The 14,318-nt window shown below is 40.3% G+C and overlaps 1 protein-coding gene across 1 annotated transcript in view; it reads left to right on the plus strand.

The window, feature by feature from the left end:
* CPN1 (carboxypeptidase N subunit 1) overlaps nucleotides 1-14,318 on the plus strand; it is a 51,187-nt gene that overhangs the window by 4,714 nt on the left and 32,155 nt on the right. The window contains exon 2 of the mRNA XM_036737041.1: nucleotides 11,524-11,720. Coding sequence (XP_036592936.1) covers nucleotides 11,524-11,720 — 197 coding nt within the window. The remainder of the gene's footprint in view (nucleotides 1-11,523; nucleotides 11,721-14,318) is intronic.

Raw genomic sequence — 14,318 nt, forward strand, 5'->3', positions numbered from 1 at the left:
GTCAAATTTATAATAAGTTATTTCCCAATTGATAAATGGTCACAGGATATAAACAGGCAGTTTTCAGATGAAGAAATCAAAGCAATCTATACTCATATAAAAATGCTCTAAATCATTATTGATTAGAGAAATGCAAATTAAAACAAGTCTGAGGTACCACCTCACACCTACCAAATTGGCAAATATGATAGAAAAGGAAAATGACAAATGTTGGAGGGGATGTGGAAAAATTGAGACACTAATGCATTGTTGGTGGAATTGTGAAGTGATCCAACCATTCTGGATAACAATTTGGAATTATGCCCAAAGGACTATAAAGTTGTGCATACCCTTTGACCCAGCATTATCACTACTAGGTCTATATCCCAGAGAGATAAAAGAAAAGAGAAAAAGACCCATTTGTACAAAAATATTTATAGCAGTTCTTTTTGTAGGAGCAAAGAATTAGAATTTGTGAAGATTCCCATCAATTGGGAAATGGCTGAACAAATTGTGGTATATCATTGTGATGTAATACTTTTGTGCCATAAGAAATGAGCAGGCTGCTCTCAGATAAAACCTGGAAAGACTTACATGAACTGATACAAAATGAAATGAGCAGAACCAGGAGAACACTGTACACAGTACGACAATATTGTATGATGATTAACTGTGAATGACTTAGCTATTCTCAGCAATATAGTGATCTAAGACAATTCCAAAGGACTTATGATGAAAAATATTATCTACCTCCAGAGAAAGAACTGATGGAATCTGAATGCAAATTGAAGCATACTTTTTTACTTTCTTTTTCTTTTTGCGGGGGAGTGTCTGTGTTTTCTTTTGAAACATGGCTAACAGGGACATATATTTTGCATGATGCACATGTATAATCTACATCAAATTTTTTGCCTTCTCAAGGGGGGAGGGAGGGAGAGAATTTGGAATCAATTTTTTAAATGTTGTATTTACATGGAATTGAGAAAAAATAAATTAAAAAAGGAAATGTAATGATCTTTATAAGGAGCAACGGGATTAATAATTAGGAGACCAGAGAAGAATTCCATAGAGAGAAATGGGAAAAGGTCAGGGTAGGGGGTAGAGAGAAGTCTCTCCTACCTGTTGAGAGGTAATAGGATGATACTACTTCTCTCCAATTTAGGGACCACATTTCCTGCAATTATCTAGTCAATTTCCCTACTTCCTCCACTGTCCACCAAAGAGCTGTAGACCTGGAAAGAGAGGAAAAACTCCCTTAGTTCCTAGAAAGAATTCATTGGGACTTCATTTTGCAGTGGCTTTCCCCGATCCCCTCTTTCCTTCCTCCCCTCTGCCTCTTAGAACCCTAACCTCCTTCAAAGCTCAGCTAAAGGTGCACTTTCCATATGAGGCCTTTCCTAGTCTCCAGACTGTTTTTGTGTTACCCAACCCTGAAAATTACCTTCAATATTCTTTGCAAGTGTTTTGTATCTATTTATGTGTTCAGGTTGTTTTTTTCTGATAGAATATGAGCTCCCAGAGGGCAGGGACAATTTTGTTTTTATCTTTGTACCCACAATATATTTAGGAGGCCCATGTAAATATAGTAATAGTAATAAATGCTTGTTAATCGGTTGGTTTGTTAATTGAAAAGGATCCATCAAAAAGAGCAAATGGTCAATAGTCAATAAGAATTTAGTAAACACCTACTGTGCGCCAGACACTGTGCCAAGTGCTGAGGATTGATAATTACCAGCTACCAATCAGTGCTGCTTATTAATCCGATGGCATCCTGCAGTTGCCAACAGACTCCCACTTGCCTCCTCCCCCTCATTTCCACATACTGACTCCTCTGGCTTCCTTCTAGACTCAACTCAGACCCCTCTCTGTGTCTGAAGCCTTTCCTGGCTTCAGATTACTTTCTTTTTTTTTTAATTTTATCATTTTTATTTAATATTTTAGTTTCAACACTGATTTCCACTGTCAGATTACTTTTGAGTAATACCAGTAGTATGTAGAGTTTTTTGCTTGTCTTCATTCGATTGGGAACTCCTTGAGGGCAGGGACTTTTTTTTTTTGCTTCTTTTATGTGTCTGCGGCGCTTAGCACAGCACCTAGCACAGCACCTAGCATATAGTAAGCATTTAATAAATGCTTGGTGACTGACTGGCTATTCCCATCTTGGGCACCTGGTTTATTCCCTGTCTGTATTTATTTGTCGGCACACCTGTCATTAGCCTGATTAGATGGTGAGGTCCTTGAAGGCGGAGACTGGTTCAGTTTTGTCTTTGTATTCCCAGTGGACTACTTAATCCTGGTTCGTTGAATGAATGAATTAACTAAGAAAATGGAGTTAATAGTATTCATTAGTTGTTATGCCATGGAACTCTTAACTCCTTTCATGTCAAGGTATTCTAGCTGAATAAGTAGGAATTTGATCCACTTAATAATAATTGCTTTTGGTTATGTAGGACTTCTTGGTTTGCAAAAGGTTTTCTCCTCAATGACTTTGTGAGGTGAGTAGCCCAGGAATAATTGTTCCTATTTTACAGATGAGAAAACTGAGGTTCAGAGATTTGTGGTTCTATGGTAAGTGGCATAGTTGTGACATAAAACAAGGACATATAACTTCAGATCTTGTGCTATTTCCGCTGCTTATCCCTTGTCTCTCTAAGGCATATCTCAAGTTGCAAAAACAGTTTATGAGCTGCGTTAGAGAAGGGGAAGTTTCCTCATTGGGAGTTGCCTAAACTAATGAAATCACCTGTCCAGAAAAAAAAAGCCACTTGTTTCCTTAATCAATTAGTCACTAAATTTTTATTACATACCTACTGTGGGCCAAGCTCTGTGCTAATTGCTGTAGATAGGAAAAAGAAGCAAAAGATAGTCCCTGCCCTCCAGGAGCTCTCGATCTAATAGGGCAGATGAGAAAATATGTGTATATATAAGCTATAAAGGATAAATAGGAAATAATTAAGAGAGGGAAGGCACTGAAAATAAGAGGGATGGGGAAAAGTTTCCTGTAGGAGATGGGGTTTTTAGCAAAGAGGTGAAAATGAGAAGGGAGAGCATTCCAGGCATGGGAGACAGCCAGTGAAAAATGCTTTGTGCCCAGGGATAGAGTGTTTAGCCTGAAGTTGAAGACTCCTCTTCCTGAGTTAAAATCTGACCTCAGACGCTTACTAGCTGCGTGACCCTGGGCAAGTCATTTAACTCTGTTTTTCTCAGTTTCCTTATCTGTAAAATGAACTGGAGAAGGAAATGGCAAACCACTCCAGTATCTGCCAAGGAAACACCAAATGGGGTCACAAAGTAGCTGATGCGACTGAAGATACTTGACTTTACTGAAATTTTTGCTCTTTTCTAATATGTAGTTTTATTTAAATATTATTTTATTTTATACTCTAATTTTTTTTTTTAGTTCAGAGATGTAGTCTGTACTTAACTTGTACTTAGTCTGTAGTTAACCTGATGAACTGTCTTCTATACTCATGCTATCAGGAAGGCAACTCTTAGCTGATCTCCTTTCTACCTTCCATTTTCTCTCCTTCCTGATCTGGCCTTCACATCAATGCTTATGTAATCTTTCTAATTCTTTGCTCTGATTACATTACTCCATTGTGACCTTTCCAGGCTCTCCAATCCTCAGTGAAAAGAGGATAAACTCCTTAACCAAGTATTCAAAACTACAAACTAGTTCCAAGCAGTTTTCCAAACTTATTATACACTATTCTTCATGTCTTCTATATCCTAGTCAAAGTTATCATGTCCTAACTCCTATTTTTTCTTCTGCCTCTGTGCCACTGCTCATGCCCTATACCTTGCACCCTTAGTACTCCTTGCACTCCTGCCACTGATAAGGCAATGAATTAGGAAACTTACATAGTCATCGATGTGAAGAAAATTCCTCTGTTTAAGAGAACTTCATTTACCAAGATGACCAAGATTTGCCTTGTCAAGATATTAGGAGACACCTTGTTTTCCAGAGCTAAGGCCCAGCAAGCAAGCTGTACCCTGAGCTTGGCATAACAACAATTGTTTTGCTTTGACTAGCACCAGGTGTTCTCTGAGCTTGGACAAGCTCCTGCTGTATCTATGTTCCAAGTCATGAATCAAACTTGTCTCATTGTTGCTGTTAACTCACATTGTGAGGGTTACAGTTCACTGCATAGCCGCTAATATAAGCACTGAGATCTCCCCGCACTGCCTCAGGTCCCCCCACTAGGGATGGGGCCCTGGGACATGTGTCTAATCTGCCTCCTTGCTGTTTCCCTCACTTTGAAATTAAACTTCTATTTGACTCCTGAGTCTCCTGTCTCTAGCCTGCTCTATTTGGCTCTGGCCATCCACAGAGACTGGTTCGGTCCACTTGACATTAATTGGTGTCAGAAGTGGGACTGGATGCAGAACCAGGCCATTGGATTCTCCTGTACCAGTAGGAAAGGACTAGGTGCCACTGGAGATTTTTCCAGAGTCCAACACCACCACCCCCCTTTCCTCTGAAGAGCCCTCCATCCTTCTTCCTGCTCCAATGATCAAGCTTTGATAAGGATATCCTTTCTTCAACTTCACACCTGTGTCTGTTGGTCCCTCTTCATGTCTCTGTTTTTTCTCAAACCACACGCCTCTGTAACTGTGTGTCTGGCTATGGATCGTAATGCTCACTTTGTTCTGTTTCCATCTGTTTTGTCACTTTGTCTTGTGCTTCTGTCTTTATAAAATGTAAAATGTCTGTGTCATATTGGTGTTGTTTGCAGAATTCTGTAACCTTTAGAGATTTAAAATGCAGTCAGCCAGAAAAGCTTCTAAGCACTATAGTCAGAGTTTAGAACACTGGGAAAGATTAATGAACTTTCACACATGAAGCAACTGTCCCAGTAAGTAGGACTAACTCTCACTTTAGGCTTTCCGAAGGAGATTAGGTTACAAGAAAACAGAAAAAGAAAAAAATCTGCAAGACACTTTTTCCCCTGTCATTTCAGCTTTAAAGTCAGATAATCAAAGTCTGTGGAACTACTAAAAACAACTTAGCAAATTAAGAAGTTTGAAGATGAATCATTTTAAGATTGCAGGGGAGAACTCCTGATATTTTGAGGTAATTCCAGGAACTCACTCCCTTCTGAAATATCTTAGCAAGTTTTGAGGTGCCAATCTGTAGAATTTGTTTTAAGGAAAAATAAGGATTAAATTTTATGAAAGTTGTAAGTAGATTATATTTCCCTCTTTGATTTATATTGGTCAAAGCCATATCCATATCCTTTCTTCCTTCCTTCTCTCCCTTCTTCCTTTCTTCCCTTCTTCCTTCTTTGTTTCCTCTCTCCCTCCCTCTCTTCTTCCTTCCATATCTTTAGGCAAATGGACTCCTCAGAGAGACCAAAAAATTGTGGAAGAAATTCTTGATTTTTGGCTGGCCATGTGTGGATGTAAACCATTTGAAGCTAACTTTATAACTTGTCATTAAGCATTTGGCTTATAATACATTCTGTAACCTGGACAGGAAATATAGTAATGAAATCTCAGGAAGATAGATGGAGGGTCAAAACTTGTTGTTGAAATTTGGCATGAGAGGTTCCAGTAAGCAGCGTCCAAAGTTTCTCCTGATTTCCTGAAAAAATAACCAAGCCACAGACACTCCGACATAAAACACAAAGGCTGAACTGGACTTTTTTTTTAAAAAGGGAATGGATGAGGAGTTTCGTTGAGACAATTGGCTCTAGTGGTGGTTGCTGGATGACCATTTAGAGGAGATAATATTAAGAAGAATCTTGGTTAGGTGTGTGTTGCACTAGACCGCATCTGAGGTCCTTTCTGAGCTCTGAGGTTTTAAGATTCTCTAGAGATGGTTACCAGGTGACACAATATAAGGAGGAGGAAGGAGGAGCTAGAATTTATATAGTGTTTACTATGTACCAGGCACTGTGCTAATACTTGACAAATATCCCATTTAGTCCTCACAACAGCCCTGGTAGGTAGATACTGAGGAAAATTAATACTCTGCTGTATTATTGGATAATAAAGATTTCTCTGTAATCCATCTTTTTCTCCATTTTGTCAAAACCCCATCTGTTAGCCCAGCTGGAGACCCCTTCTAGTCCAAATGTGAAGAATGCGATCACTCTTAGACACCAGGGGCATCTGCTCACCAGTTTAAAGTGGGACCTTGGTTTTGTTTACAGTTAAACAAAGAACCAGCTTGGGCTAGGCCTCACCCCTGGGCAATTCTCTAGTCCTTGGTTGTAAAGTTAAGGGTGACTTGGTCTCCTAGGGGAAGGCTTACTGGGGAGATCCTGATTGGGGTGGTTTTGCTTTGCAGTCAAAATTACTAGAGGCAGTTGATGGCCATCAAACAAGTAAACATTCCTTAAGTGCCAGAGAGGATAGGCATCATCCTCATCAGAAGGCCAACCTACTTACCAGATCCAGATTGTCTTGCCTTTGCCAGGGCAGGTCTAAATGAAATACTGTCAGGCCAATCAGAAGGAACACGTAGCCAGGTTTAAAAGACCCTGTCAGGCCTCATTTTGGGGTCTTTGGTGAGAGAGACTGACAAGCAGAGACAAAGACAGGGAGGAGGTGGAGGAAAGGGGAGGGGGAAGAGAGAGACCCAATTTCTTGTTTACTGCAAACCTAACCAATAAATTGATCCTGCTCAGCTGTTATTAAAATGGTATCTTGTCTCAAGAAAACCATCTCAGCATCATTTTTACTCACTATAGTACTATTAGGGGAAACTGAGGCCAGCAGGGGTTGAGTGACTTGCCAGAGGTCACACAACTAGTAAGTGTCCGAGGCTGGATTTGAACCAGAGTCTCCCTGACTCCAGGCCCAGCTTTTAGACTTTGACCCAATAAGGCTGGAATTCAAATCTTGCCTCAGACCCTTCATAGCTGTGTAACCCTGGGTGAGTCATTTAATAACTCTTAGTCTCAGTTTCTTCATCTGTAAAATGGTTGAAATCTATGGGAGAAAGCATAGGAAAAATGGAGGGCCAGGACCAAGTTTTGAGGGATATCCATGGTTAGGGGGCAAAGAGACTGAGAAGGGATCTCTTCAGACGAGGCAGGAATAAAAACAGGAGAGAAGTATTGCAGAAGCCAAGGGCAGAGGGATTAACCACAAGGAGGGAGTGATTAACTGTGTCAAATGTTTCAGGAAGGTCAAAAAAGATAAGAGAGCTTTGGTAACTTGGGGAAGAGAATGATTTCTGGTGGGGCTGTTAGAAGTCAAACTACAAGAGACCAAAATGTGATTGGGTGGTGAGGAGGGGGAGGCAGCCAGTGTAGAAGGTGATCTTAAGAGCAGCTGAGTATGGAAAGGAAAAAGAGGTTAGTGTGAGGACTGATAGAGTAAAAATGAAGGTTGCAAGGGTTTAAGCACATTTGTAGGCAAAGGATTGATAAAGTTCAAAGAAGACAGAGAAAATTTTTGTTGCAGCAAGCTCCTGAAGCAAGACACAGGGGATGAAAGCAAGAACACAAGGAGTGGGGTGGCCCTCATCAAGGACAAAGGCTTCCCTGAGACTGGAGCAAAGGAAAAAAGGGTTGACTGGTGAAAATGTGGAAAGATTTTGAGATGAAGTGCCTTCATTTTCTTTTCATGGGGGCGGAGATAGGGACAGAACTAATTTTCTGGGGCTTTTGAAAAGACAATGTTTGCTACATCCCATTTGGGAAGGGTTATAGAAATGGTCAGGAAAAAATGAAAGGATTTAATGAAAAGCACTGAGGATTCTACAGAAGTTAAGTAGCGGTAGCTTTGTGATGGGCTCAGTCTGAGCAGTTGCCAGCTTCTTCTGCTCAGCTTTTAGCGTCCCAGATGTAAGAACAAAGAAGATAGATGGTGGGTGTTGAGTTTAGCATAGGGATGAATAGCAGGAGGGCAAGGGGGTAAAGTCTTTAAGGATAAAGCTAGAGAATGGGGCATTTTACCAAACTGTACAACCATAAGGTCAAGACCTCCAAGGGCAGGAAACTTGAACCACAACGAGGATGAAGGATTGCAGCAAGAGTGTCAAACATGTGACTTGCAATACTCCTGAGTGTTGGCCCAAGCCAAACTAAAATATAAGTGGGAAATATAGAACAAAATAAATATACACTAGAAGGTAAATTATGTTAATATGTGGCTTTCTGAATCAATATATGGTCAGTAGGGAGTCTTGTGTACGGTTTAGCGGCCAGGAGTGGGGAACCTGGGGTCTTGAGGCTACCATTTCCCTATCCCTGGTTTATACTCTGCTAGTTCTATTTGAGTTAGATCCATCGCACCAGAAAACCTGGGGTAATAGTATTACAGTTACAGGGAGATCTATACTTAGTTGATGCTGTTGCTTACTCGGCTGGGATCTGTATGCTCTTTTATGGGCACCCAAATGGGGTAGTGGGGAGATTGCTGGACCTGGAGTCAGGAAGACCTGAGTTCAAATTCATCCTCTGGCGCTTAGTAGTTGTATGACCTTGGGCAAGTCACTTACCTCCATTTGCTTCAGTTTCCACATCTATAAAAAATGAGCTAGAGAAGGAAATAGCAAATCACTCCAGTATCTTTGCTAAGAAAACCCCAAATGGAGTGCTAAAGAGTCAGACATGACCGAACAACAACATGCTCTTTTATATTTCTTCATATTGCTATCTACTTGAGATTGTGGTCTCTGGGAAAGCAGAAATTATGTGTATTTCTCTAATTTTTAAAACTCCTAGCACAAATCCATGAAACTCTGTGTGCTTGATAAAAGCAATTTTTAAAAATCGGTCTTTTCCCTCTCTGGTGTGAATGATACTCCCTACTCAAAACCAAAAGAAACAGATCACTGTCTCTACCATAATAGGAATGGGCTCAGGGGTGTTTAGGCATTCAAAGCAGGTTCTTTTCTCAAAATGAAAAAAATACACCCAGGCATTAGAACCAAAGTACTGATGACAGGGACCCAGCAACCAGTAAAACAGCCTTAAGTTAGGTCTGGCTTCAGTGTTGTTTCTGTGGTTAAAGATTATTTTGCTACCTTATGTGGGCAGACAGCTTTGTGGTCAGTAACATTTGCAGTTCAGTGGTGCTATTTGTTGGAGAATAAACACACCAGCCAGTGATCAGAGAAGAGCTGTAATGGGGTTGGAGGGAAGAGAGGAGAAAGAAATAGACAAGGAGAGTCTGTTGCCACTGATATCATCTCTAGTTCTTTTCTTGCTGAGAGCAGTTTCTAGCTATCCAACTACTTCCGGTCAGCTCAATGAGTTTTTGGCACAGATGCAGTGTGGATTTGGCGAATGAAGGAGATTTAATCTGTCTAGAAGCTACAAGGTGTGTCGACAGATCAGCTCAGAGCAACAAGCCAGCCATCCTGGTTGTATTCAAGCTATTACTCTGATTTCTGCCAAGATTCATTCTCTCTCTCTCTCTCTCTCCGTCCCTCCCTCCCTCCCTCCCTCCCTTCTTTCCTTCCTTCCTCCCTCCCTCTCTCTCTGTGTCTCTCTGTCTCTGTCTCTCTGTCTCTCTCTCTCTGTCTCTCTGTTTCTGTCTCTGTCTCTCTCTCTGTCTCTCTCTCTCTCCCTCCTCTATCTCTCTCTCTCTCTCCCTCTCTCTCTCTCTCCCTCTCTCTCCCTCCCTCCCTTCTTTCCTTCCTTCCTCTCCCTCTCCCTCCCTCTCTCACTCCCTCTCTCTCTCTCTCTCTCTCTCTCTCTCTCTCTCTCTCTCTCTCTCTTTTCTTTTTTTGTAAAATGTAAGCTCCTTCAGGGAAGTGGCAGTTAACTATTTTGTCTTTGTGCCCGCCAATATCTTGCACACAGTAGGTGCTTAATAAACAGACTAGATTTAATTCACTTTACTTTAAAAAGGCAGAAGTAGGGAGGTTCTTCTGGCTGCTCAGCTAATAATAATAACAATAATGGGTAGCATTTATATAGCAATTTAAGGTTCCAAAGCGCTTCACAGATATCCCATTTGGTCCTCACAGAAACCCTGGAGGTAGGTGCTATTATCATGCCCATTTTGCAAGAGAAGAAGCTGAGGTGGAGAGAGCCATCAACATTTCTTCATTTCTTTGGGCACTAAGCCTGGCTAAAGTGAAGCTTCATGAAGTAAGGAAAGAGAGTCAAACAATGGGTAGATAAGTGAGGAGACCCAGGTTCTAATCCTAGTTCTGCTATAGAAATTCACTATGAGACATTAGGTATGTCACTTCACTGCTATGGGGTCTGTCTTCCTTCTCATTTATTTAAGGATTTTCACCAGAACAGAGGTTCTAACCCCAGGGGGTGGGGTGAGGGGGTGGATGGAATCCTTTGGCAGTCCGGAGAAGCCTCTGGGCCTCTTCTTAGAATAACGGTTTGTGGCCAACATTCATAATTAAAGGAAGTACTAAATTTCAGTGAGAGGTTAGTGAAAATAAAGATGCAATTCCCCTCCCCAGCACCCCCAGCCCATTCAAGTTCACAGACATCTATCTAGGGACCTCCTTAGAGGTTAAGAACATGTGCTTTAGATGATCTCAGTTTAAGGACACCATAAATTCTAAGGTTCCTCCCCATCCTGTGACTGGCAACAAGCCTGTCCTGCTAGAAAGAGGAGTGAACTGCCATAAGTACTGGGAAAAGCTAAGCTTCTAATGGTATGTTTAACAATCACTATATTTTTTTTTTTTGCTTTTTGGCAGGGCAATCGGGGTTAAGTGACTTGCCCAAGGTCACACAGCTAGTACATGTGTCAAGTGTCTGAGGCTGGATTTGAACTCAGGTCCTCCTGACTCCAGGACCGGTGCTCTATTCACTGCGCCACCTAGCTGCCCCATAATCACTATATTTTTAATGAAACAGGAATTTTACAGTGCAGGTTTGGGATTGACCCTCTCTATATTCTTGGAGATCTATTTTAGTGTTAATAGTCTTTGATTACTGGCACGAAGTAAAAAATTAGAAAAGGAAGGATTACAAATGGGTTAGAGTAAAATGCCCCAAAGGAGCATATGCTATGCTTCGATTTGATTTTTTAAAACAGAGAAAGAGTCAGTATGGCATACTGGATGGAGTGCTGGATTTATAAAAAAGAAAATCTAGGCTTAGATTCAGTCTCTAAAAGCATCTGGGTGATGGTGAGGAACTTACCCTACCCTCCTGAAGCCTTTGGAGATAAAAGTTAGAGGTGGGTCCTGTTCTTGGGGCCAGAAGGGAACTTAAAGGCTGTTTAATCCCCCATTTTTTAGTTGAGGAAACTGAGGCCCCAAGAGATTAAATGACTTGTTCACATAAATAGGATCATAGTATCATTTTGAGCTGGATGGGACCTTGAAGGTCATCTGGTCCAAATCCTCATTTTACAGATGAAGAAACTGAGGCCCAGAGAGATGAAGTGACTTATCCAAAGTCACTCAGATGGTAAATGACAGACCTGGGGTTTTCACCTCAAATCTTCCACCTCCGAAGACAGAGTTCCTTCTCCTGTGATCTGCCTGTTGAAAACAAACAAAACTACTGTTGTAAGACTGGATGTTTATCCAGAGAGATGCCGTGTCAACTCCATCTCTTTCCTTCCCTTCCTAGCTTTAAGAGTAATGTAGTTTTATTACAATTACAGTGGAGCCAGAATTTAAGTATATTGGAAACATGCATGGGAATGAAGTTCTGGGGAGAGAGCTGCTGATCCAACTCTGTGAGTTCCTGTGCGAAGAGTACCGCCAGAGGAATGAACGCATCGTCCGGCTGATTCACAACACAAGGATTCACATCCTGCCTTCCATGAACCCGGATGGTTATGAAGTAGCTGCAGAACAGGTACTGGGGCTTGACGATAGCTAGCATTTATTCATTTAGTGTTTGATACTTTTTAAAGATTTATTTTTGTTTTTTTCTCAAGCTCTGCAAAGTGCTTTACAATTATTAATTCATTTTTATCCTCACAATAGCCCTGGGAGATAGGGACTAATATTATCCCCATTTTATAGATGATGGAACTGAGTTCCACAAAGAATAAGTGGTTTGACTGGGGTGACACAGCTAGTAAGAGACTGGGGCTTTAAAATCAAATTTTCTTGACTCTAAGCCCCATGCTCTATACACTACACCACACAAGTTCCTGAAAATTTCTTTTCTAAAGTATAGCACACCTCCCAGCCTGCGTGTCTAGTTTAGATTCAGATACTCATCACCAACATTTAGTCCAACCCCTATTCTATATACATGCTATTTGATTATAAGCTTCTTGAGGGCAGTGACTGTCTTTTGCCTCTTTTTGTATCACTAGTGCTTAGCACAGTACCCGGTACATAGTAGGTGCTTAATGAATAAATGCTTATTGACTGATCGGGATCTAAGAAAGCAAAAAGTCATGCACTTTGATCATAAGATCATAGATTCAGAACCTAAAAAAAAAACTAGTCTCAACACTCATTTTACTGGAGGGCCAAAGAAAGGAAATGATTTGGCCCAAGATTACATAGGGAGTAAGTAACAGATCTGGGATTCCATTTCAGATCTCTTGATTCCAAATACAGATATTTCCACTATATCAAATCTTTGAACTTTGATGAAAGTCAAACAAAACAGACCCCAAAGTACTCTGACAGGTGAGAGCATTGGGCTGAACCTAATAAGATAAAATTCAATAGAGATAAAATTCAATTCGGTAACCTTGGGTACAAAAAACATCAGCTCTACAAACATATTGCAGAGGCATGTATACAAGGTGTCCCTAAAGTCTGGACACATAGGCAAAAATGCATATTTTGAAATATTTGGAATAGTAACAGACCTTAGCCCCCTTGACTTCTTTTTCTGGGGCATGCTAAAGGAGAAGGTGTACTCAATGAAAATCACAGATGCAACACACTTGATTGAATGCATAAAGGGTGAATGTGCTAAAACTGATGGCAGTGTGGAATTATTGCATGGAGTTCATGTGAATCTTGCAAAGCACATCAACCTTTGCATCACAAATGATGGAAATCATATTGAAGATGTTATTTGTTAATATTCCAATTAAATAAAATGTTGTTGAAAATTTCATTCATTTCATTTCTGAAAAATATGCATTTTTGCCTATGTGTCCAGACTTTAGGAACACCCTGTATACATATACACACACACATGCACATATGCATACACACATATTAGATAGGTCATAGAAAAACTATGATGCTGGTCTTTCCCATATACATACATATACACACATAAACATATATATATATACACATACATACCTACACACATATACATACATATATACATATACATACACACATCATTGGATAGGTGCTAGAAAAACCATGATGCTAATCTTTCCCATATACATACACATACACATAGACACACACATATGTAGTTCTGAAGAGGATTTGGGGCAAGGGAGTATTATAATGTAAGCTCAATTTATTTATTTTTAATTTTTTTGTATTTATTTAGTATTTAATTTTTCCCCAGTTACATGTAAAAACAATTTTTAACATTTGTTTTTAAAACTTTGAGCTCCAAATTCCCTGTCTTCCTCCTTCCCCACCCCCTGTCACTGAGAAGGCAAACAGTTCCACATAGGTTATATATGTGTAGTCATGCAAAACATATCCATAATAGTCGTGTTGTGAAAGAAAACATACACAAAAAAACCCTCAAGAAAAATAAAGAAAATGTAAGCTCAATTTAATTACAATTAATCAAGTTAATTAACAATTACAGCATTGTAATATGCTACCCTCCCTTCCCCACCCAAAAAAAGCTAACGCACTCTTGGCCTGGATTAGGAGGAGAATGATCTCCAGAAACAAGATGGCACTGATCCTACTGTTTTCTGCCCTTGTCAGACCTCCTCTGGAGCATTCTATTAGTTCTGGGCACTATGGTTTAAGAAGGATATTGATAAGCTGGAAAGTGTCCAGAGGAGGTTGGCAAGGATGGTGGAGGGCCTTGAGTTCAAGATACATGACTATTGCTGAGGGGACACAAAGGCTGCCTTCAAGTATGCAGGGCTATCATCTGGGGCAGGGCTATCCAAGATGCTGCTGATTTATTCGCCCACCTACAGGCATAGAAATTTCAAGCTTACTAGTGGCCATCCATATAGTTTAATTTCTTCATGGCAGTAAAAGTTTTAATCAAGCCAGACCTGATTATGGTATTGGTCTGAATTGAGGCCATGCCGGAATAGGACTTATCCTGAAAATGAGATCTCTTTAAAAGAAAAAATACACTAAAAAATCAATAGTCAACTGCATCCAATTTTTTTATAAGTCAAATTTGGGGTACGTGTGGGAGGAAAACAGAGCCTATCCTCAGAGTCTGGAGTTGTTTAAAATGAGCAAAACATTAGCTTTGTCGATAGAAATGTATTGATGACATCCTGAAGACAAGAGTGAGTTAAAGAATATCTGGCAGAATCAA

Source organism: Trichosurus vulpecula, chromosome 8, assembly GCF_011100635.1.
Source record: "Trichosurus vulpecula isolate mTriVul1 chromosome 8, mTriVul1.pri, whole genome shotgun sequence".
NCBI classification, from domain to species: domain Eukaryota; kingdom Metazoa; phylum Chordata; class Mammalia; order Diprotodontia; family Phalangeridae; genus Trichosurus; species Trichosurus vulpecula.